A 25,930-nucleotide genomic window follows, 5' to 3' on the forward strand; every position below is an offset into this window, starting at 1 on the left:
ACCCCGGAAAAACCTCAACCAAGTAACTTGTCCCGACCGGGATTCGAACCCGGGACACCTGGTTTCGCGGCCAGACGCGCTGACCGTTACTCCGCAGGTGCGGACCCTTTTTTGTTTCCTATTCAAATTTATTCTCAATACTTTTCGATTGCAGCGATATTTTACTACTTAATTAACTTATTATTCCCAGAACATGAATTTTACTAGCAATCGAAAAGTATTGGGAATAAATTTGAATAAGGAACAAAAAAGTTTCCTTCCCAGGCAGGATTCGAACCTCGAAAAAGTTAGTTACCAGTCTATCGTGCTCTGGAGTGAACAAGGCTCTGAAATCAGCTACAAGGGTCGGTCCGGTTTTTTTTGCCACTACTGTACACGACTTGCTTCCCTTAATTAATATGAAGTCAGTGAGCGTATTCCGAATCTCACCGGTGAGCAATCCGATGGCATCACGGTGTTCCGAATTTCACCGATGACGTCACTGATGCTCCACCGGTGTCGCACCGGTTCCATCAGCTTGCAGAGGTGGTGGCAGTCTCCATCAGCCGCCATCAGTGAATCTGACTGGTTCTTGTATAGGGCGGGAATTAGCAGACGAATGACATCGTGCACTGTTGTGTCATGGCGGTGTGTTCTGCTGTATTGTTTGTAATGAGCACAACGTAAAAACAATATGTTAATGGCTTATGAGCGAACATGGCAACGGACCAGTTATTACTACCGGTTCAAGAAATAAATTGTTTATGCTCTCTTTTCTTTGAACGAGATGGCAGTACGGAAATTTCGCAAAATTTTGCTAGCGTAGCACAGCCAACAACTTGTAGAGTCGCCATGACAGCCATCAATCCTTCCAGCAGTTCAGCGTATTCCGAATCTCACCGGTCCGGTGGCATCAATGACTTCACGTTGCAGCGAAATAAGGAACAAAACTGCTGGAAGGATCGATGGCTGTCATGGCGGCTGTACAAGTTGTTGTCTGTGCTATGCTAGCAAAATTTTGCGAAATTTTCGTACTCCCACCTCGTTCAAAGAAAAGATAGCATAAACAATTTATTTCTTGAACCGGTAGTAATAACTGGTCCGTTGACATGTTCGCTCATAAGCCATTAACATATTGTTTTTACGTTTTGCTCATTGCAAACAATACAGCAGAACTAAAGCAGAACACACCGCCATGACACAACAGTGCACGATGTTATTCGTCTGCTAATTCCCGCCCTATACAAGAAGCAATCAGATTCACTGATGGCGTCTGATGGAGACTGCCACCACCTCTGCAAGTTGATGGCACCGGTGCGACACCGGTGGAGCATTAATGACGTCATCGGTGGAATTCGGAACACCGTGATGCCATCGGATTGCTCACCGGTGAGATTCGGAATACGCTCGTTTTGTTCCTAATTCGCTGCAGCGTGACGTCATTGTTGTCCACCGGTCCGGTGAGATTCGGAATACGCTGAGTACATAACTCTGAGATGCTGAGTGCTTATATAGCTGTCACACTGTACAGAAACCTAAAACTTTCACACCGCATTTTCATGTACAGGGTGGGCACAAAGTTCCGTTACCCCTTATAAATGCCTCAAATATACACACTATTTATGTAATTCCGGTCGTAACGCAGACATACATCCACTTCACACTAACTGTGTGTCCTAAGCAGTGTTGCCAACAGTTGTTCGTATAATCCCGCTAGATGGCTTGCGAAAACGCGCGATTTTCTAACAAATATCTCTAGATTTTATTGTATACTTATTATTCAATAATAATAATAATAATAATAATAATAATAATAATAATAATAATAATAATAATAATGATAACGGTCAAGATAAAGCATTCACCCGCCAATGTAACGAATATTGCACACTATTATCATTGCCAATGTGGCGCTATACAGCAATTTTGAATACTTTTATCACAGACACAACATATTTAAATTCTTTTTGCACGATATATGTTATCGTTAAAACCTAAAATTCGACAAAACCAGTTTCAACTAATAAAAACTAGTTTTAAAATATAGATAGATAGAAAGCGAATTTTCGTGAGATCTAGAATCAATGACAAGTCAGGTTTGGTTTGTTTAGGTTTTTTTAGGCTTTTACCAAACAAAAACCTAAACAAACCAAACCTAACCTGACACTGATTCTAGATCATACGAAAACTCACTTTCTATCTATCTTTATTTGCTTAAACTAATTTTTACTAGTTGAAACTGGTTTTGACGGATTTCGGATTTTAAAGGTAACATATATAATATGGAATTATCACTACATTAACACATCCATTATTTCACAAAACACACACTGAACGAATTAAATGTAATTATGAAAGCCGCTTATAATGGTAACATGAATTTCATTTCAGAAACTTTAAAGATTAAAAACCGCTAGCATTCCCGCTAAGCGGGATAATATAATTTTACTCGCGAGACGGTTATCCAAAAAAGCTAGATTTAGCGGGAAAACCGCTGAATTGGCAACACTGGTCCTAAGTATCCAAAGAGTCAATATGTCCCACCATCATTTCCCTCACACAAAATAATGTGACATTCACCTCAGCATTGCTGGTGTAATCTGTTGGAAACCACGTGCCACGGCGTCTTTCAATAAATTCATAAATGGTGTCGTACCGTTCCTGTACAACAATGCTCTTGATGAAAACCCACAGCGCATTGTCACAGATTGTGAAGTCAGGACTGCGAGGTGGCCAGTCGAGAGGAGCTGGCAAGATGAGTGACCCACGGCCATTTTCGTTCGTGAGTAGCCTAACTCAATGAGGCGTTTCCACAACGCTGGATTGGCCGTGGTTCACCCATCTTACAACAGACTGCAGAGTGGAAGTCAGCAAATTCTTGTCACGCGGGAAGATGTGCTATAAAACATATACTTAGAGATGAGCTTAAACGATATTTTCAAGTATCTGTGACAACTGTGACTGTGACAATTAAATATCTGTGACTTTTATCGGCGATTTTGTCACACCGATATTTTACACCGATACGTAGCATAAATTACACCGATAAAAATTAGCAGGAAATATTGAAGAGCAGTGAAATATGAATACGATTTCTCTATACACACCACTCATCTGTAATTTATATGGGAAAATCCAACAAAGAAATTATGTACATGTACCATTAACAAATAAATACTTACCTAACTGAACAGTAACATGTCAAAAGTTAACCTCATGTACCAAGAGGTTATATTATAGATATTGAACCAGTTGATCATTTTTAAATGTAGTTGGGTATGGAGAAATTGAGGTTATATGATTATCCTAATCGTTTTAAAAATTGATCCTTTTTATTGTATATAATATAATGGATAAATTATTTTAAGTCGTGCATTAACATTACAATATTGAGACATAGAATAAAAATTAATGAAACATAAGTATTCGGAAAAACATTGGAAAATAATTACAAAACAAAACAGTTGTTCAGACAGGATTTTACACAAGATTAAGTACTGGTAACCAATGGTGTTATTATTTAAATCGTGTAATAACTACATCATTTATAATAAGATGGAGAAACTACCGCCCGATTGCTGTTATTGTATCATGCGCATGCGCAAACCTACGACGTAGAGGAGAAAATATCAGTCACAGAGTACTGAATACGGAGCAGATTTCGATAGCGATATTTTGTCACAGATATTTCGCGTCATCAGTCACAGGTTTATCTGTGACAAAAAAATACCTGTGACAAAATATCGGTTTGTGAAATATCGGCCATCTCTACATATACTTGAATTGACAGGTTCAGTAAGCACAGCTGTTTTGAAATGTGTTTGGTCTGAACCGCTTATCGCAGAGCACTTTGTGGGCGGAAGTATCAAAGAGAATGTCGGCAGCTGGACACGATGCCGGCTAGCGGCGCAATAATGCTTGGAACAGTCTTCCTCACACGCCTCCACGTGTCATCGAACACTGTGTCTTGTATATACGTAGGTGGAGGCCATTTTGAATGAACAATGTTTGTTCATACATGGAATCATCATTTCTTGTCAGTGTTAGTCCTGCACTACGTATAAGGTGGCTTGACGTGGTATGTTGGAAGTCACATTACAATAACTTTAATTTTGTTAAAATGAGAGAGGAAACCTATGGATGTCGTAAACGTGAGCCAATTCCAGTGTCAATAAGTCGAGATGGTCACCAATAGAAATTTTGGAATCAACCTATAAATATAGATAGAATCGTGGCATCTAATAAACTTGACATGTTAAGAAACAGAAGTGGGATTCACTTAAATATAAAAGTTGCAATTACATTAGATAGAATTATATGAAAGCTTAAACGGGAGAAAAATATTGGATGATTGAAGTGCAAAGCATGTGGAACACCGAAGCAAAGTTAGGTTAAAAGTAACGAAATATGAGTCGGTTGAATTGAAACGCATGTGGGATACAGAAGCAAAGTTAGGTTAAAAATAGCGAAATATAGCATAATAATAATAATAATAATAATAATAATAATAATGATAATAATAATAATAATAATAATAATAACAACAATAATAATACGATCAGTGCCAACACTGAGAAGTTCAAATATCTTGGAGCAACAGTAACAAATATAAATGGTACTCGGGAGGAAATTAAACACAGAATAAATATGGGAAATGCCTGTTATTATTCAGTTGAGATGCTTTCATCATCCAGTCTGCTGTCAAAAAATCTGAAAGTTACAATTTAAAAAACAGTTATATTACCGGTTGTTCTGTATGGTTGTGAAACTTGGACTCTCACTTTGAGAAAGGAGCATAGGTTAAGGGTGTTTGAGAATAAGGTGCTTAGGAAAATATTTGGGGCTAAGAGGGATGAAGTTATAGGAGAATGGAGAAAGTTACACGACACAGAACTGCAAGCATTGTATCCTTCACCTGACATAATTAGGAACATTAAATCCAGACGTTGAGATGGGCAGGGCATGTAGCACGTATGAGCGAATCCAGAAATGCATATAGTGTTAGTTGGGAGGCCGGAGGGAAAAAGACCTTTAAGGAGGCCGAGACGTAGATGGGAAGATAATATTAAAATGGATTTGAGGGAGGTGGGATATGATGATAGAGAATGGATTAATCTTGCTCAGGATAGGGACCAATGGCGGGCTTATGTGAGGGCAGCAATGAACCTCCGGGTTCCTTTAAAGCCAGTAAGTAAGTAAGTAAGTGCCAACACTAATTTCGCATTGTTCATTGCACCGCCACTTCTCACTTGTATTGGCTTGTCTCCGCGTGTTCCAAGTTGCGAACTAACCCACATTCCCACTGACCTGGATACTGCAGTTCATACACGTGGAGGAGAGATGACAATAGAATCGAAGTCACAACTGGCTGTTAATTACTGACACCAGACAATAGCCATGTTCCACTCACCAACTAAATATTTGTTTCATCTTAACTCCTTCCCTTGCGTTGTTAGTTTCACTTCCACAGACCAGAATAACACATCGATTCATTAATTCAAATATTAACCTGTTACTTTGCCTGATTGCAGATTGTGTTTTGTCTGGAGTTTGATTAATCAGAATCCTATCTAATGTCAGGGATAGATGTAAAAGCACGGCCCCCAATTCCACGAAAGAAAATCGTATTCACACAATACTAGCCTATATTCCCACAGAATTTTAATTAGGTATTTCGGTTGTGGAATATGATTCAATAAAAGCTTCGCTATAAAAAGTCGACATGTTGAGCTGTCTATCTAGACAAAACACGGAAAAAAAAAATTATAAAGTATTAGTAGTCCTCAGGTTGCGGATAGAGGAGACGGCCTCCAGATATGGAGGGTAGCTGCGAATATATTGAATAAGCAGTCGTGGACAACCGATAAGGGGTGGTCCTCCAGCTTGGGGGTTGGGTGAAGGGCTAACAGCCCATCACCGTAAAAAACAGCTTGTTACTAAACCTAACAGTAAGCCTCGGAAAATCCAGAAATACATATAGAGTGTTAGTTGGGAGGCCGGAGGGAAAAAGACCATTGGGGAGGCCGAGACGTAGACGGAAAGATAATATTAAAATGGATTTGAGGGAGGTGGGATATCATGATAGAGAATGGATTAATCTTGCTCAGGATAGGGACCGATGGCAGGCTTATGTGAGGGCGGCAATGAACCTCCGGGTTCCTTAAAAGGCAGTAAGTAAGTAAGCAAGTATTAGTAGTTCCATCTCTATCACTAAACAGGTATATGGAATCAACAGAGGTGGAGAAACGAGTTGAACATATATTTAACTTCAGTGAAAAATTATACAGGGTGTTTCCGAGGTGGTGTTACAAACTTTCAGGGATGATGGGGAAGGGCACATGTATCAATTTGAGATAAGGAACCATGGTCCGGAAATGACTGAGTCGAAAGTATATGCAAAAATAATTGTGTGGAAATGGAATTGTAATTTGGCAACACGTGCCCTCCTTCTCTTAAACTTTGGAACAGTCGTGGAAAGATGGTATGGGCCGGATGTCTCCTACGTGGGTACTTGTACCGATACAATCTGCGAGCTTGTCTATTATTCCCATTGGCTCATCCGTATTCGAAAATCAGGTCTGCTTATTCCGCTCTCGTGTACTCCTCCATTTCACTAGGACTGATCGACTGGACACTGCAACTTGTACACATACACTGCTGTCTACAGACGTGCATATCAGGACCGACCATGTCCGTTACACATTACGCTATCTGCATTGCTTTAGTGTAGTTTCCTGTCCCCACCCCTCAGACAGCGCACTGAATGGAATACTGTAAGTAGACAACGTAAACAACGTCGATGAATACAATATGTGTAAGATGTACAGATAAATACACATAAATAAGGTGTATGTATGTATTTATTCACATTGCAATGGGTATATACCCAATGGCAGTGGTAACTAATTACACTCAATAATGACAATAATAAACTTATTAATTAAAAATACAATTAATAATACTAATAATTAATACTAACAACAATAATAACAATAATAATAATAATAATAATAATAATAATAATAATAATAATAACAGGGAATATCCTAAATTAAATGAAGCACGATCACTTAAAATAACATTTAAAATAAATCTAATTTGTATCTTAAACCTAAGTTCGAACTAAAACCCACGAGTATGATATGTTCATATCTGCACAAGTACCTTTCAACATTACACTCATTTCGCTGTCAACTCACTCACTGCACTGGAACTACGACACGTTTCACTGATTCTATCCTGATTTCACTAACACTTCAAAAACATTTCACTGTTCAAATACTTTGCACTGCCACTATAAACTATAAAGCTTCCCTGACAGGAACACGTTTCACTGACACAACACACTTCACTGACACAACATAATTCTTCACTGATACAACACTTCAATAACAAAATATCATTTACACCCTTTAAATACTGTGTATAATTATCGTCTATTAGTAAAGTTCTTAAGCCTATTTTTAAATACATTTTTGGTTGTTGGTAAAGCCTTTAGTAAGTCTGCAGGTAAAGCATTCCAGACCCTGATAGTACGATTGAGAATAGAAAACTTTCCATTGTCCGTCCTCTGTCTTCTTTCCCTCAATTTATATGAGTGGTCGTTCCTTGAAGAGTAATTTGGGGCTGCAACCTATTTTTTATTTCTCTCCAGGCAGGAATAAAATTATTTCATTTCCACACAACTATTTTTGCTTGTAACTTTCGACTCGGTCATTTCCGGACCAGGGTTCCTTATCTCAAATTGATACATGTGCCCTTCGCCGTCATCCCTGAAAGTTTGTAACACCACCTCGGAAACACCCTGTAGAATACTAGAAATCATATTAAGGCACATCCTATGAAGCAAGGTAGGCGAATACCGCAAGAAATGCAGAACTAAAATTCAAAACCAAGAGAATGAGAGAACATCAGCCAAAGAATGGGAGAAAAGAGATCGATTTACTCTGAGACCGAAATAGGGGAGAAACGTCTAGCACTCATGGAAAAAAAAAAAAAAAAACTTCTTTGAACCAATGTACCTCAATTACATTACTGAAAGAAATGGAAATGGCTACCGGCGAGAGTGAGAAAAGTAACAATGATAAAATTTTACGAAGTTTTCAACTGTTTCTCTCCCCCTGTATGGTTCTGAATATTAGGCACTCCCCAGTACATTAATTAACGAAATAGAAGCCGTAGGAATAAAGTCTTTGGGCACAGACCGACAGAAAAGAGAAACGAACAAATCCGCAAAGAATAGGAATCATAGGCCTAAATACGCTACTTCCATTACTGTAGTGAAATTGGCGCATTGCAAGAAAAACTTTTGTGATCACATCCATGAAATGGACAATCGAAAACCCACATTAAAAACTACAACATATGAATCAAAACGTTGTAAGACATAAATGACTTCTTTAAAATAATATTAAAAAGCTGGAGGCTGATATAGAAATTGTAATTTAGGTCAAAACGATCTTTTAAGCGAAGCCGGGCAATAGTAATAATAATAATAATAATAATAATAATAATAATAATATATACTAATAATAAATCTGTAGCCGAAATTTTTCTGATAATTTTCGATTTTCCAAAAATAATTGGTCCTAATATATATAATTAACCACCCTGAAAACCGAAAATCGCTTTTTTGAAAGTTTTGTTTATATGTCTGTCTGTCTGTCTGGATGTTTGTTACCTTTTCACGCGATAATGGCTAAACCGATTTATATGAAAATTGGAATATAAATTAAGTTATATTTTAGGCTATATGATATTCAAAATACGTTTTTTAAAAGGGGGGTTATAAGGGGCCTGAATGAAATAAATCGATATATCTCGCTTATTATTGATTTTTGTGAAATATGTTACATACCAAAAGTTTCTTTAAAAATGATTTCTGATAAGTTTTATTCCTTGTAAAATTTTGATAGGACTGATATTTAATGAGATAAATGAGTTTTAAAATTGAAATACAATGCCATCTAAGGCGGTGTAATGAAATGAAAACAAATGACTACGTCTATAAGGGGCCTTGGACAACAACAATCGAAAGCTATGAAACATAGCCTACAGAGAATGTTTCTGTGCTTGTATGGAGTAATATCGTAAGCTAAATTAAGTGATTAATTATTATTTCACCATTGGAAAGTGTAGTTTCTCTAGATGGACATAATGCTATAATGTTATTACAGTAATTTCTGAGTGCTCTCTGGACCAAAATGACCGCATTTTAATTATTTAAATACAATTTAAATTAAGTAACATATTAAACGATTTATCCTTCTATCAAACACGAATGTTCTCTGGATCAAACGTCCTATTTTAATGCAATTACTTTGTATTTATTTCTAACATGTACAGCGGAGCGCACGGGTACGGCTAGTAATAGTAATAATAAAAATAATTAAAATGGGTATCTTGCATGTATACTGTGGTGATCAGAATGGAAACCTATAAAAACTAACGCGGCAGAAAACGTTTAGAAATACAAGACACTGCATTTAGAGCTCCTGATATGGATTGGGAAGTGTTTAGAAGATAATGTAGGCTTATAATCTCTATATATAATCGTGAGAAAGCAGCTTGTAACACTGAGTAGACAATCGACACCCAAACGACAAAATGTGATTGTCGGCGATTACCATATTATAACCGAATTTCAGTAACAGTAACAGTTATAGAGGGAGATTTGAAGCAATATGGACCCCTGACGAGAAAAAAAAATGACGTCAGATCTGCACACATTATGTAAATAATTTCTGAATGGATATAGGTGCGAGTGTTTGAAAATTTAGGGGGCGGGTGGGGATGCGAATGATAATGGATAGTTTGTGTGAAAGTTATTGGTTAGTAGAAAGTTAAAGAGAAAATTTGTCACAGCGTTTAGTGGACTATGGGACCCGAAGTAACACGAATGCGAAAGAATGCCGTATAGTGAACTATAATACAGACGTGGACAAATTATTAGCAAAATTGAAGATTTTTATTATATATTTTTACAAAATATGATTCTTAAATTTAGACAACAGTTGACATTTTTGTGTATTTCTAAATAATTAGCCAAATTGAAGATTTGTATTGTATATTTTTCAAAATTTAACTCTTCAATTTGGACTACATTTAATATTTTTGCATATTTACAAATTATTAGCAAAACTGAAGGTTTTTATTGTATATTTTTACAAAATTCGATTCTTCAATTTGGACTACAGTTGACATTTTGGATATTTCCAAATTATTAGCAAAACAGAAGATTTTTATTTTATATTTTTACAAAATTTGGCTCTTCAATGCAATTGACATTTTTGCTAATTTATAAATTATTAGCTAAATTGAAGATTTTTATTACATATTTTTACAAAATATGATTCTTAAATTTAGACTGCAGTTGACATTTTTGTGTATTTCCAAATAATTAGCCAAATTGAAGATTTGTATTGTATATTTTTCAAAATTTAACTCTTCAATTTGGACTACATTTGATATTTTTGCATATTTACAAATTATTAGCAAAACTGAAGGTTTTTATTGTATATTTTTACAAAATTCGATTCTTCAATTTGGACTACAGTTGACATTTTGGATATTTCCAAATTATTAGCAAAACAGAAGATTTTTATTTTATATTTTTACAAAATTTGGCTCTTCAATGCAGTTGACATTTTTGCTAATTTATAAATTATTAGCTAAATTGAAGATTTTTATTACATATTTTTACAAAATATGATTCTTAAATTTAGACTGTAGTTGACATTTTTGTGTATTTCCAAATAATTAGCCAAATTGAAGATTTGTATTGTATATTTTTCAAAATTTAACTCTTCAATTTGGACTACATTTAATATTTTTGCATATTTACAAATTATTAGCAAAACTGAAGGTTTTTATTGTATATTTTTACAAAATTCGATTCTTCAATTTGGACTACAGTTGACATTTTGGATATTTCCAAATTATTAGCAAAACTGAAGATTTTTATTTTATATTTTTACAGAATTTGGCTCTTCAATGCAGTTGACATTTTTGCTAATTTATAAATTATTAGCTAAATTAAAGATTTTTATTATATATTTTTACAAAACTTGACTCTTCAATTTAAACTACAGTTGACATTTTTGCATATTTCTGTCTACTGTAATGATGGAAATATGCAAAATTGTCAACTGTAGTCTAAATTGAAAAGTCAAATTTTGTAAACAGAATTATCATAAAAATCGTCAATTTTGTTAATAATTTGTCCACGTCTGTACATAGTACTTTGAAGATTTTTTATTTTTGTAGTACACTTGGCTGCAAAAGAAATGCTGAGTCGAAGTCGCTATCGATTTGAAAGATATTGCCACAGTCTAGTGCATACAGTCACGAAGCTTGAGGTGATTTTTTGCACTTCGCGCGTTACAATGCTTCAAGCGGTTAGCAACTGAGAATACTAGGAACAATAGACTGTGCGGTAGTAGCGATCCTGGTGGCTAGCAACTGAAGTTCAACTGTCATTGGATGCATATTCCCTACGTATTGAGCTTCGTGACTGTATATACTAGACTGATATTATCATGTTTCGTGGACTTTGCTTAGGAAAGAATAGAAATAGAGATAGATACACAGAAGGCATTGGAATAAAATAATTTTATTACACAAACATATTATCTAAAATGGCCTGAATTTTCTAAAGAGTTTTTATTTTATGCAAAGGAGAAATGTGTAGCTAAACGTTTCAAATAGATTCGGTTTTCAGTTCTGTATCTGTATTTATAATAAAATTTTATGTTTATATCTATAATAAAATTGATACATATTTTTGTTAATATAATATGAAACGTAACTGACCATATATATACAATAGCTATCCCATTTTCTTTAAATAATAAAGGTAATAAACCAATTTCATCTATACTACAAATTAAAATGCATAATTCTGGTTGTTCCGATATAAATTGCAATTGTTCAGTTATTAATGAAGTTAATGAGGTTAAATACTTCGGTATTATTATTCATAATCATTTAAAATGGAAGAATCGTATTCATTATATTTGTAATGAATTACGTAAAACATTATGTTACTTTGTCAATTAACTGTTTACGTGTAATTTATTTAGCATTATTTCAATATATATTTATGTATGGTATTATAGATTGGGATGGAACTTATAAATCCAACCTTTATCCGTTAATTTTATTATAGAAAAAAGTATTAATAATTTGTTTAAAACAGCAGAAAGATTATCCAACTGAATTGTTGTTTACACACTTCAAAGTTTTCAACATTAAACAAATGTATTTTTGTTTTATTAAAATATTTTATTAACTTTGAAAGGTATATTATACATCAATATAGAAACAAAAATATGAATTCTCTGCGTTTGTATGAACCAAAATGTAAAACCAGTGCAGCTTTTTATCATAGCATGAGTCAAGGTCCCAGATTATTAAACAAATTTTATTCCAATAATATTTCAACCACGAATCCTCTCCAAATTAATAAAAAAATAATAAATATTTTGTGTGTTGGATTTATAGTTTGGTTTTAAACGCATTAAACACTATATAATCTGTATTAACTCTCAATTTTAATTTTATTTTTGTCTGTATTGGAATCCCCTCCTGAGCACGAGTCTTACTCATTCAGGAGTGGGCTAGTTTATCTTTCATTGTTTTTATTAATTTGTATTCATTTCAAACTTACTAGCAATAATAAATAAATGAATGAATGAATGAATAAATAAATAAATAAATAAATAAATAAATAAATAAATAAATAAATAAATAAATAAATAAATAAATAAATAAATAAATAAATAAATAAATAAATAAATAAATAAATAAATATCGATTGTAACAATGACAGCATCCATGGCTAATAAGGAAGGCCGTGGAATACCATGTAAACTGCAGTTTCACTATTTTCGTGTAGTCTTATTAAAGTTGTAAAATAAAAGTATATGAATAATTTAAAATCAATTCATATTAAATAATAACGTGAAAATATTATAAAAGTCGTATTTAAATGTTTAAAAAAAAAACTAACCTCAGGAAAATAGCTTTCCACCTCGCCATGTTTGCTAAAGTTTTCGGAAAACGATATAATTTCGTATCTGCATTTCTTTTGCTGCCTAGTGTACATCGTATTTGTTACCCATGAATATAACTTTAATGAAACAGGTATTTATTTATGTTTATGCTCGACCATGCCGAAATGTAGTAATTATACACCTGGTAGCAGACCTTTAATGCATATCATTAAAGTACACCTACTCATTAAAGGTCAGGTCTTTCAGCCAATGACGACTCAGGTTATAACTGTTCTGCCAATGACAGGTCAGCTTTCTACCGTTATAAAACCGCAAGTATCGATTATTCTCGGATATGCAATCGAAAGAGAATTAGCGAAAAGTCACGGAGGCTGGAAATCCAATACTGTCGCAGAAGGTTATGTTCTGTTACTATAATAATTAGCGTTAATTGTAAATAATATTCAAATAAATTCAATTTGTCATCTCGTTTTTCAATGTCTAATTTTATTTCAGTGTTATCTCTGTAGGTTCTTATGGCCTAGCAAGGTCAATGTGGACATCTGTTCCTCGGAAAAAATCAATACTTTCGCGTCAGCGCACATCTCACAACATACGAGACATTGGTCAAGGTCAGATACAAAGAAAATTAATAATATTAAGTTAGAAATATGGTCGAGCATAAAAAGTCGTATGATACTCGCCTATAATGGTAATTAAGAAGCTCGTATGAAAATTATGAAACGAGCGCGCTGGAGGTGATTTTTTGCATTTCGCGCGATACAATGCTCCAAGCCGTTAGCAACTGAGAATACTGAGAACAATAAACTGTGCGGTAGTAGCGATCCTAGTGGCTAGCAACTAAAGTTCAATTGTCATTGGATGCATATTCCCTACATATTGAGCTTCGTGACTGTATGTACTAGACTGATACTATCGTGTTACGAGGAAACAATAGAAATAAAGATAATGTAGGTACACAGAAGGCATTGAAATAAAATAATTGTATAACGCAAACATATGATCTAAAATGACTTGAATTTTCTAAAGAGTTTTATTTCATGCAAAGGACAAATGTGTAGCTAAATGTTTCAATTAGATTCAGTTTTCAGTTCTGTATCTGTATTTATGCTCGACCATGCCGAAATGTAGTAATTATACACCTGGTAGCAGTCCTTTAATGCATGTCATTAAAGTACACCTATTCATTAAAGTTCAGGTTTTCGATTATTCTCGGATATGCAATCGAAAGACAACTAGCGAAAAGTCACGGAGGCTGGAAATCCAATACTGTCGCAGGAGGTTATGTTCTGTTACTATAATAATTAGCGTTAATTGTAATTAATATTCAAATAAATTCAATTTGTCATCTCGTTTTTCAATGTCGAATTCAATTTCAAGGTTATATCAAGATTAATTTTTATCTTACTCTCTAGGTTATATCAAGGTCGTCGACATTCGTTTCCCGGAAAAAATCAATACTTTCGCGTCTGCGCACATCTCACAATTTATGAGGTAGGCTATTGCACTCACTCACATAACAATAACATGAATACTTATGAATAATTTCAAGTTAGAAATATGGTCGAGTATAAAAAGTCGTATGAAACTTGCCTATAATGGTAATTAAAACGCTCGTATGAAAATTATGAAACTCGCTTGCGCTCGTTTCATAAACATCCTCGCGTCTTAATTACTACCATTATAGGCTCGTTGCATAATGTATTATTATAATACTTTTATGTTTATATTTATAATAAAATTGATACATATTTTTGTTAATACAATATGAAACGTAGCTGGCCGTATAGGTATATCGATTGTAACAATGACAGCATAATAAGGAAGGTTGTGGAATACCATATAAACTGCAGTTTCACTATTTTGGTGTAGTCTTATTAAAGTAGTAAAATAAAAATATATGAATCAATTCATATTAAATAATAACATGAACATGTTATAAAAATCGTATTTACATGTTACAAAAAAACGAATCTCAGGAAAATAGCTTTCCACCTCGCCATCTTTGCTAAAGTTCTCGGAAAACGATATGATTTCGTATCTGTATTTCTTTTGCAGCCTAGTTACATCGTGTTTGTTATCCATGAATATAAGTTTAATGAAAAAAGTAGGCTATTTATTAATGTTTATGCTATTAGGCTATTTCTAATTATTAAATTACCGACATAACGAACATCTCTTAGCAAGCTCTAGGCCTCGAGATAGATACTAGGGGAAACTACCCTTTTCCTCGGTTAGTTTGTGCATTCGATGAGCGGTATTATTAGGAACTGCTAATTTTAGCTTTACTTCGAGTGAAGCAATGACGACTTTTGTAGTTGCTGTGTTCAGTGTGTAATGAGAAAGTGTCACTTTAACAATGCCGTATATTTATCATTATTCGCAAAGTCCGGGGAACTCGGTATTGACGGAGTGTTTATCGATGCTACGTTGTATATACCCTTCACGAACTCTGGTTTTCGAGAGAATTTGAAAACAGAAGCCATGTAACAATGCGTGATTAATGAGGTTGTGTCTTACAGAATATCAAGAGGAAACGGAAGTGCGCAGCCGCAGACTTGCTCCTGCTCGATCTGCTTGTAGCTCATCAGTGGCGGATACCACTCCTCATCCGGGCTCGTTCCTCCTGCAAGCAAACAAACTTGGTTCAGCCAACGAAACATCTGCGGGATTAGCAAACATGATTACAGATCTAGGACTTACGAGATTTAAACAATGAATGAAATATGTTTTAATATAGATACTGCACAACATCGGTAACACTAAAAAAATAATGATAGCCCAGCACGAAAATTCTGTAGATCTAAATATTGTGTACACTATATTTCTCGTGATCAGAATATTGTACGAAATGGAACTATAAAAGTTGGAGATTTATCCTTCGAAGAGGTGGAAAAATTCAAATATCTTTGAGCAACAGTAACAAATATAAATGACACTCGGGAGGAAATTAAACGCAGAATAAATATGGGAAATGCCTGTTATTATTCGGTTGAGAAGCTTTTATCATCCAGTCTGCTGTCAAAAAATCTGAAAGTTAGAATTTATAAAACAGTTATATTACCGGTTGTTCTGTATGGCTGTGAAACTTGGACTCCCACTTTGAGAGAGGAACAGAGATTGAGGGTTTTTGAGAATAAGGTTCTTAGGAAAATATTTGGGGCTAAAAGGGATGAAGTTACAGGAGAATGGAGAAAGTTACACAACACAGAACTGCACGCATTATATCCTTCACCTGACATAATTAGGAACATTAAATCCAGATGTTTGAGATGGGTAGGTCATGTAGCACGTATGGGCGAATCCAGAAATGCATATAGAGTGTTAGTTGGGAGGCCAGAGGGGAAAAGACCTCTGGGGAGGCCGAGACGTAGATGGGAAGATACTATTAAAATGGATTTAAGGGAGGTGGCATATGATGATAGAGACTGGATTAATCTTGCTCAGGATAGGGACCGATGGCGGCAATGAACCTGCGGGTTCCTTAAAAGCCAGTAAGTAAGAAAGTAAGTAAGTATATTTCGAACTGTACTCCGCATAACGACAAAATTGAATTAGACCCGAGACGAGATAGCCGATGGAGGGTCAAAAACGACTAGCCAACTTCTGACCTCACCTCCACATGCGTAATTAGAGGTGAACGATCATCTAACAAGCAAAATTCTCATGGAGGCAGATAAGTTATTTTTTTCTTTCGCCATGTTAGTAATGTTAAAACAAGTGCTTAGGCCTACACAAATTTTGGCCACTCGAGTGCAATTACAAGGACTGTAACAAAATAAGTTTCCGTGGGACCGTTTACAGAAGGAAAACACAATTTCATGGAAATATTTATTGGAACAGATACAACAATTGTTCAGCTATTTTTCAACACATTTTCCACTGGAATTGGGACATTATTTTGTCACACTGTGGGATCAACTTTTATATTCCTGTCGTAGAAGTCAGCCGCCTGGGATCGGAAGCAGTGTGTGACAGCCGTCTGCAACTCTCTTCGTTACAAAGCGTATTATCAAGAAACACAAATGTGATTGGTTGATTTTAAGGCGGTTCTGAAACGTTATTGGCCAATATCGCAAATTCATCCTGTAAAGTCGGCCTCGGTAGTGTAGTCGGTATAGCGCTGGTCTTCTGTGCTCGAGGTTGCGGTTTCGATTCCGGCCCAGGTCGATGACATTTAATTGTGCTTAAATGGGACAGGCTTATGTCAGTAGATTTACTGGCAAGTAAAAGAACTCCTGCGGGACAAAATTCCGGCACACCGGTGATTCATATAAAGGTCATATCATATAACTTCGGCAGTTGCAAGCGTCGTTAAATAAACCACAATTTGATTTTCATCCTATAACTTTAATAGTCATTAGTCTCTCCAGTATGGAGAACAGAAGAATGTTATCAAGTTCAAATATGGGGAAAATATAAGATTAAAATGCTAAATAATATAATTTTCTTCAAAGATTGAGCACACGCCCGATTACCGCTTTCAAATATGAGCACATATCGCTAAAATATGAAGCATAAGTTACGTGGTACAGATCCTTTATTTTATCTCTGCCTCTGTGCAACGTCACAGTTTACGTTGAAGAGGAAGAGACATAGCAAAAGTAACAATGATTTTTTTAATACTCTAACGCCACGACTGGGATAAATAACTTGAAATTTAACGGTTACTGACCGACAGAGACATAATGAAACATCTGTAAGCATAGAGAAATAATGAAAATTAAACCTGGTTAGGATCTTCAAAGTTAGGATAAAATCAAGTTACCTTCTTCAGACATTACGTTTTGAATGGAGTTGGCAAGAGAACAGAACAGCCCAAACTACGACTCCGGCCCGCCATGACATTTTTGTTGCCGGCCTTTGTTCCTGTGAGAACTAGAATTGTATTGTATTGTAGTTATTAACATTCCATGGTATTCATACATTCTTACAGCTAGAATATGGAACAAGTAAAACAACTTAATACTATTATAAAATCTTAATTTATAGTCACAGTCTAGATGAAATATATACAGACGAGATTTACAATATAGTCTACTAGTACAACACAAAGTTTTAGTATCAATTTCATGAAGTGTTATTGAATGTCATGAATTCACCTACAGAATAGAAGGCGTGAGAAATTAGGTACTTCTTTAATTTGGCCCTAAATAATTTTATGTTTTGAGTTTCATTTTTATATCGATAGGGAGGCTATTAAAAATTTTTACTGCCATATAACGCACTCCTTTTTGATAGCACGATAGACTTGCCGATGGAGTATGAAAGTCATTTTTTGACGTGTATTTATACTATGAACTGTTGAATTAGTTACAAAGTTTTCACGATTACATACGAGGAAGATTATTAATGAAAAGATATACTGACAAGCCATGGGCATTATTTGTAGTTTTTTGAAAATAGTCCTACACGATTCCCTAGATTTGGCACCTACTGTTATTCTAATTACTCTTTTTTGTAATAGAAATATATTGTTACTATCTGTGGAATTTTCCCAGAATATTATCCCAAAACTCATTACCGAGTGGAAGTATGCAAAGTATATTGTTTTTAAGGTATTGATATTTACTATCTTTTGCATAGATCTAATAGCAAAACAAGCTGAATTTAGTTTGGGTGTAATTTATTTAATATGATTTTCCCAATTTAACACATTACCGATTTTTAAGCCAAGAAATTTGGTTGTTGTTGTTTCTAATAGGGATCTGTTATTAATTATTGTGCTAGAAATTTGCTACGTTGAATTTGGACAGGATTTAAATTGAATTATGTTAGTTTTGTTACAATTTAATACTAATTTATTGACTGAGAACCAGTCACATATTTTGGAGAGAATTTCCTCTGTTGAAAATTGGAATGTGTTGGAGTTATTGGCTGTAATTACTATACTTGTGTCATCTGCAAATAATATGGTATGACCTACATCTTTTATTGGGGGGGGGCAAGATCATTTAGTCGCCTGAATCCAAGAACTAGGTAACTTGATTTTTCATATTTTGTGACATCGCCTATTTACTTTTTTATTGCACTAAGGAATATGTCTCGTTTTCTTTTACCTATTTGTTATATTGGAAAATAGATGTCGTTGGTATCGTTCGATCAGTTACCTAGATCCTGGATTACATTTTGTGCGATTTTTGCTATGCTATAAAAGAGGTAACTAAAAAACGCAAATTTCGAGTTACCTAGTTCTTGCATTCAGGCGACGATTTATAAACACTAGAAAAAGTAGGGGGCCTAATATTGATCCTTGAGGAATTCCATTATTAATAGTTCCCCATGTCGATGCAGATTTCATAGTTGTATTGCAAGGAACTACTGTATTACTGAGAGAACATTAATTAACAACGGTCGTACAAAAAATTAGTTGTCGAAACGAACTGTGGGACACAACCAAAAGCTTCTAATACAGATAAAACCTGAATTTGAGCAGCTTCATTGCCAGGCTGTTTGGACACGTGCTTCGACGTAATATGGTGGAAGATTTGCTTGCAAGTGTGAATTTCCCTTTCATGAATCGAAACTGGATCTGCTGGATTTACAGCCGGAAGCGCTGTCACTTGAACACAACGCTGTTACAACTCGGTTTGTATTTAAAGTCCATTTCCCGGAATTCGGATTAAAATAACTTCCGACCCCACCTTTGCATGCAGCAGCGTGTTGTTCCTCTTGCAATGCATCTTGGTAGTAATCGTACTTCAGGTTTTTGGCCTACTTCACAACTGCACAAGGTTTGAATACACAGGCAGCGATGCGACACTCTCTCACGCCCCGATCATTGATTACGATAATTAAGTTAAACGCGTTGTTTAGTGTAATGACGACATCAACGCGATCGACCTTTGCGCGTCACTAAAGGTCACCCAGCTGGACAGAGTATCCTGCATGGCGTTGGATCTGCAAGGCAACACAGTAGAGATGGCATAAACTGTTCTTTTTAAGAAACAGTTTCCACCACAGTCTACTATATACAGTCGCGAAGCTCAATATGTAGTAAAAATGCAAACATGGGTAGTTGCCCACCACTAGGATCGCTACTATCGCCTCATCATCGCAGATCTCTCTCCTAGCAGACGACAAAATATGTTACACTTTCGTTGTCGTGTTCTTTTGGAAAAATTAACACCTTCCTTCCATTATTGAAATATTAAATGCATAAAGTTAATTTATTATTTTAATAAAGTATATTAAATTCCACCGTAAACTCGAAGATACCTGCAAGAAATAAGTAATATAATTTTTGTTTGTGCAAAACGAACTGAAATTTACTATAATCGCTTCACTCATTCAAGATTATACCGATAATTAACTATGAAACCAATAAATATTAATTTGCATTTCCCTTTACAACAATAATAATGGAAATATGAATTAATGGAGTAACTTACGTGTACCGGTACTTGTAGTGTAGGCTTACGTAGTTAACAAAGTGGGATGAGGTTAAGCAATAATAATCACACCAGAATTGGAAATAAAATGTGATCAATAAATTTTATTGTAACAGACTTTTTCTACGTCTCTAGTAAAGAACAAATAAAAATAACAACAAAATTAACAGCTATAATTAAAAACATATCCTTTGAAAAAAATAGGCGTAAGCAATAATAATCCCACCAGAATTGAAAATAAAACGTGATCAAGAAATTTCATTAAAACAAACTTAATTTTTCTACGTCTTTAGTAAAATAACACATAAAAATAATATCAAAATTATAATAGCTACAATTAAAAATATATCCTCTGAAAAAAAAAAGTAGACCTAACCTTTATTTCTCTGGAAATTTAGCAGCCTAAGTGACAGAACTTTAACCGGTATCTAATGTCCTTTCGGTTAGACTGAAACATTTCATTGTGAAATTTAAGGATATAATGTATTCTAACAGTCACAAAGAACTTCAAAATTAAGAGTTTTGTTTCTGCGCAGCATTCTTGTGGAAACCCAGGAACCTTTCTGAATCTTTCGGAAATCGGACAAAGGATAACTCTGGCCTCTTTCTCTTACTGTTGCTACAATTTATAGCACTACAAACGTCTCCTCCTTGTCCCATATTATTATTCCAATTATTACATTTTAGCCATTAACATTTTCATGACAACCAATAACGAACATTTCACAAGCATCAATGTGAAATACGCAACGAGCTAGCACTCGATAGAAATACGACACAGTCCAAAGTCGACCATGGACAGTCTATTGTTTCTAGTTGCTAACCGCTTGGAGCGCTTTATCACAAGATTTGCAAAAAACTCCTCAAGCTTCGCGACTGTTTATAGTAGACTGTGGTTTCCACTGTAACTGTTTCATGAACGAAGCTGTTCCAAAATAACAGTTTCAAAGGAACAGTTTCATAAGAATATGTTTACAACATCAGTGCCAACTGTTCCAAGTGTTCCAACTGTTTCAATATCTCATCTGCTTCGGGAACATGTTTCAAGGCCCTTGAATCGTCTTCAAATCAGCTGCTCAGTATATTATGACGACGAAAATCATTTTTCGTAGGTTACTGTTAAAGAGTACAGTAAGTAACTACAGGGACATCATTTTATTTTTACTTCAATTTTTATTGTACCTGAGTTTTTGAATGTACTTCACTCCCACCCCCTCTACTAATGAAGTTCAACCGTCCTCCACACAGATCCAAGACAGTATATACAGTCATAGTAGCCTTTCGGTCATAGTAAACAGTATGTTCCAAAAATATGTTCGCGTTTTCCAGTGACGAAAGAGCTTTCAATATTGCATCATTTTCGCACAGGTACTGTCGTCCATTTGCCTACGTCGCATTCCGGTTTTCCCCATCTGTTTCTATTCGCTTCTCTGTAAAGGCTAGTGGCTGGGATGTCTTAGCTCTTTTCTGAGAACATTAATTTCTGTTAGGAATTGGACGTCTACGCAATATTACACCCATACAACTGTTTAAAATAATTTAAATAAAAGGGCCTCGTTGAGTAATTAACTGTCACGTGATTTCTCCCCTTTCTACGATCCTGCGACATAACCACTTGGACGGACAGTAGATAGCATATCTGAGTAATTTTATCTTTTTGGATCGAGCAGAAGTGAAGATTGAATTTACAGTACGTAAGGTACTCTTTTACAGAGTAGGTACAGAATTATTTCAACATGAGTTACTAGTATGAAGGACGAAACTGGTAATTGGAATTACACACATTAGAACTGAAGCCTGTATCGAAATGAACGGCCACCATTTTGAAAAATGTGTTTAAATATCCATATTATGATTATTTTTCAATTTAACTTCATTCTCTACACTGTACGCTAATGTGCTATAGACACTATAATATACACTTGTATTTATCTTCATCCAAAACTGCTCGAAGCTGTCATTTAGCTCCAGTAGCACATCCCTTAGTTTCACCTCCTCTTTTGCTAATAACGCCATATGATCAGCAAATCTTATGCACTTCTTTGGGTTAAAACATTATAATTATTCAAATATTGAAGAAATTCAAGTGGCTGAATAAAACTGTTACACAAATTCTTTGTCGAACACAAATCAGATAATCCGCACTGCAAATATCAAAGCAAGATTACACGTGATTGGCTGTGACAGGGTCATACGCAAATGTGCACTTTAGCGCTCAATGTCGCAGCGTCTGATTCATGAACCTTGTTCACTGCAGCTCTCCTATAAATTCCTAACGAAAGACCTCAAACAAGTTGTTTGATGTTCTGTGCAACGGGAATTAATGACTTCCCACTTAAATCTCTGAACACACTTCACACCACGTACCGCCGCCGTGTCTTTAAAAGTCATATGTAATGCATGCCTTCTTTTACTTCTCGGAGCCCTGCCGTATCTCAATGAGCCAACTTATTTTAAAAAAGAGGTCTGTATGTTCATTCCACGCAGGTCCTACGAGGATTGTGCTCGAAAAAGGTTTCCTCTTAGTGTCGTCTGCTCCATAATTCTCATAGATCTCGTGTACATGCTTGATTTATTGGGTTTGTTGTAAGTTTTCACCGTTGGTAAGCGTTATCATGGACAATTACAAGTGCTGCTTACGCTGTCTATAAGAATCCCAGTGTCGCTGATTCGACGTGCATGCGTGCAACAATGAGAAGTTTTGAACAGACTATCGGTCTCGCGCGCATGCGTCATTTGCTAGTTTTGTTGCAATTTACGTGGCGAGAGCTATTTTGGACATCTAAAGGTGCTACTTATGCTCAGTGTTGCCAATTTAGCGGTTTTCCCGCTAAATCTAGATTTTTTTGGATAACCGTCTCGCGGTTAAAATTACATTATCCCGCTTAGCGGGAATACTAGCGGTTTTTAATCTTTAAAATTTCTGAAATTAAGTTCATATTAGCATTATAAGCGGCTTTCATAATTACATTTAATTCGTTCAGTGTGTGTTTTGTGAAATAATGGATGTGTTAATGTAGTGATAATTCCATATTAGGCTATATACTGTATGTTATCGTTAAAATCCGAAATCCATCAAAATTAGTTTCAACTAGTAAAAACTAGTTTAAGCAAATAAAGATAGAAAGTGAGTTTTCGTATAATCTAGAATCAGTGTCAGGTTAGGTTTGGTTTGTTTAGGTTTTTGTTTGGTAAAAGCCTAAAAAAAAAAACCTAAACAAACCACACCTAACCTGTCATTGATTCTAAATCTTACGAAACTTCGCTTTCTATCTATCTATATTTTAAAATTGGTTTTGTCGGATTTTGGGTTTTAACGGTAATATATATCGTGCAATAAGAATTTAAGTATGTTGCGTCTATGTTAAAAGTGTTCAAAATTGCTGTATAGCGCCACATTGGCAATGATAATAGTGTGCAATATTCGTTACATTGGCGGCTGGATGCTCTATCTTGGCCGTTATTATTATTATTATTATTATTACTATTATTATTATTATTATTATTATTATTATCATTATTGAATAATAAGTATAAATTAAAATCTAGAGATATTTGTTAGAAAATCGCGTGTTTCGAAAGCCATCTAGCGGGATTATACGAACTGTTGGCAACACTGCTTATGCTATGAAAGGGCTATCTGTGTAGCAAATTTGTCGCGCTTGCGCACCACACTGATGAGAAATTCCGAATAGATAATATCTATTTACGCCATTCTTCTATTTCTTCATTAATTTCTTTGCCCTTTCCGTAGTTCTGAGCCGGGCGTGGGTTTATCATTCCACAAGCCGGAATATACCTCAGGCGTTGATTAGAATTATATTGATGGTGGACAAGCTTGAAGAAAATGCTGCGTTAGGGTACGTACAAGACGAGCTCGTCGCTCGTAGCTTAGCTGGTCGCTGGGTAGAAAGTCAGGGTGATAAAATCGAAGCTTGTTTGTATCTGCCGGTCAGTGTAGCTGAACTCACTCTGCTTTTCAAAATAAGTCTTAAAAAATAATAATTTGTAAAAGTGGTAGAAAGAACTGTATTGGTCTCTAGGATCTCCTGAGTGTACCTTAGATATTTTGGTACTTTCAGTGCGGAAATAACCACATAAATAATTCAACTTTTCTGAAAAGTGTCTTCTGTCGTAATAAAATAATCACACTAAATCCCATATAGTTCATTCTGATGCTAATAGGACATTGATAGAAATAATATGTATTAATTATCATACCGATAATTATCCCACGTTTCTAAAATCGTCACTTATTGTAAAACATCAATTATTCATTTACAAATTTACTTATTATTGGTATCGATTTCACACCACCTCATTCCAGTACAGAGGTAAAGAAATCGTGGGGCTATCTCTATATCCCCAAGAGCCTTTATGACATGTGAAGGGGCTACTACCTTTACCTTTATTGGTATCCATTTGAACTCCTACTTCATCTCACAATTTCACAATAAGATATAGGTTTTGTTGGTCGGGATAAGCCTGATTCCAAACATTGCAAATATTTGAAATTAATCTTTCACAATCCAACATACGCGTCGAAATGAATAGCAGCAGGCGTTTAGCACGTGGGATAGTGTGTACGGAGACTCTCAGGACGCATGCGCAGTAAAGGTATTTAGGTCGCTGGTAGCTGGAAAAATTTCGTTTCTGCTAGCCACAGAACACTTTAGTCTTCTTCCTGTACTGAAGCCATTTTTTTAAGAATCAGCAGCAGAGCTCCTGGTGGCGAAACCAGTACACTTAAATTATCGGTATGAAAACTTTGAGTGCCCAAGTTTACCTGCAACACAATTTGTTCAGTTAGTTTCATTGTTAAAATATTTTTTTTGTCTCTGTTATTTATACTCACTTCAACATCTTTGGTCATATCGCGAGTTAATCTTTTGTGTGAAATCCGAAGGCCTGTGTACTATTGTTGAGACTGGTTCTATTGTTGTGAACTAGATGGCGACTGTATATGTATTACTGATTTGTTATGAACATGATTTCGGTGATGAATGAGGCCGGTGATATTCAGGGATGTTGTGGCTCGAATTTCGTGACATTTGCCTTATGGTTGAGGGAAAACCCTGAAAAACCTCAACCAGGAAATTCAACCCGACCGAGAATCGAACCCACTGCGTAAGAGACCAGCATGCTGACCCCTACACCACAGAGGTGGTCAGTAAAATATTAGTCAGAAAAAATCAGAATAAATATTTGTGGACAGCCTGTACGTTTCACGTCAAAAATTACAGCATTAATACTCTCTATTTCAAATTTGTTGCCTCTAATTTAATGAAAACGTTGGCAAAGATGGGGTAGATATTAGCACAGTACATACAGTCACGAAGCTTGAGTTGTGAGGGTGATAGGAACAATAGACTGTGCCGGTACTATTTCGCATTGTCTGTAATAAGGCGATATTAGCGATCCTACTGGTCAGCAACTATCTATGGATGCATATTTACTACGTATTGAGCTTCGTGACTGTATATATAGACTGTGATATGTTCAGTGTGTCATTCCAAGACGGCTAGCTAGATGTCCAGTTTTCTCTGC

The 25,930-nt window shown here is 35.3% G+C and overlaps 1 protein-coding gene across 1 annotated transcript in view; it reads right to left on the reverse strand.

The window, feature by feature from the left end:
• Positions 1-25,930, reverse strand: part of Hs3st-A (Heparan sulfate 3-O sulfotransferase-A) — a 513,711-nt gene that overhangs the window by 67,306 nt on the left and 420,475 nt on the right. Inside the window, exon 2 of the mRNA XM_069838959.1 lies at positions 15,513-15,618. Within this exon, the coding sequence (XP_069695060.1) occupies positions 15,513-15,580 (68 nt within the window). The 5' untranslated portion in view covers positions 15,581-15,618. The remainder of the gene's footprint in view (positions 1-15,512; positions 15,619-25,930) is intronic.

This window comes from Periplaneta americana, chromosome 11 (genome assembly GCF_040183065.1).
Source record: "Periplaneta americana isolate PAMFEO1 chromosome 11, P.americana_PAMFEO1_priV1, whole genome shotgun sequence".
Lineage (NCBI taxonomy): Eukaryota > Metazoa > Arthropoda > Insecta > Blattodea > Blattidae > Periplaneta > Periplaneta americana.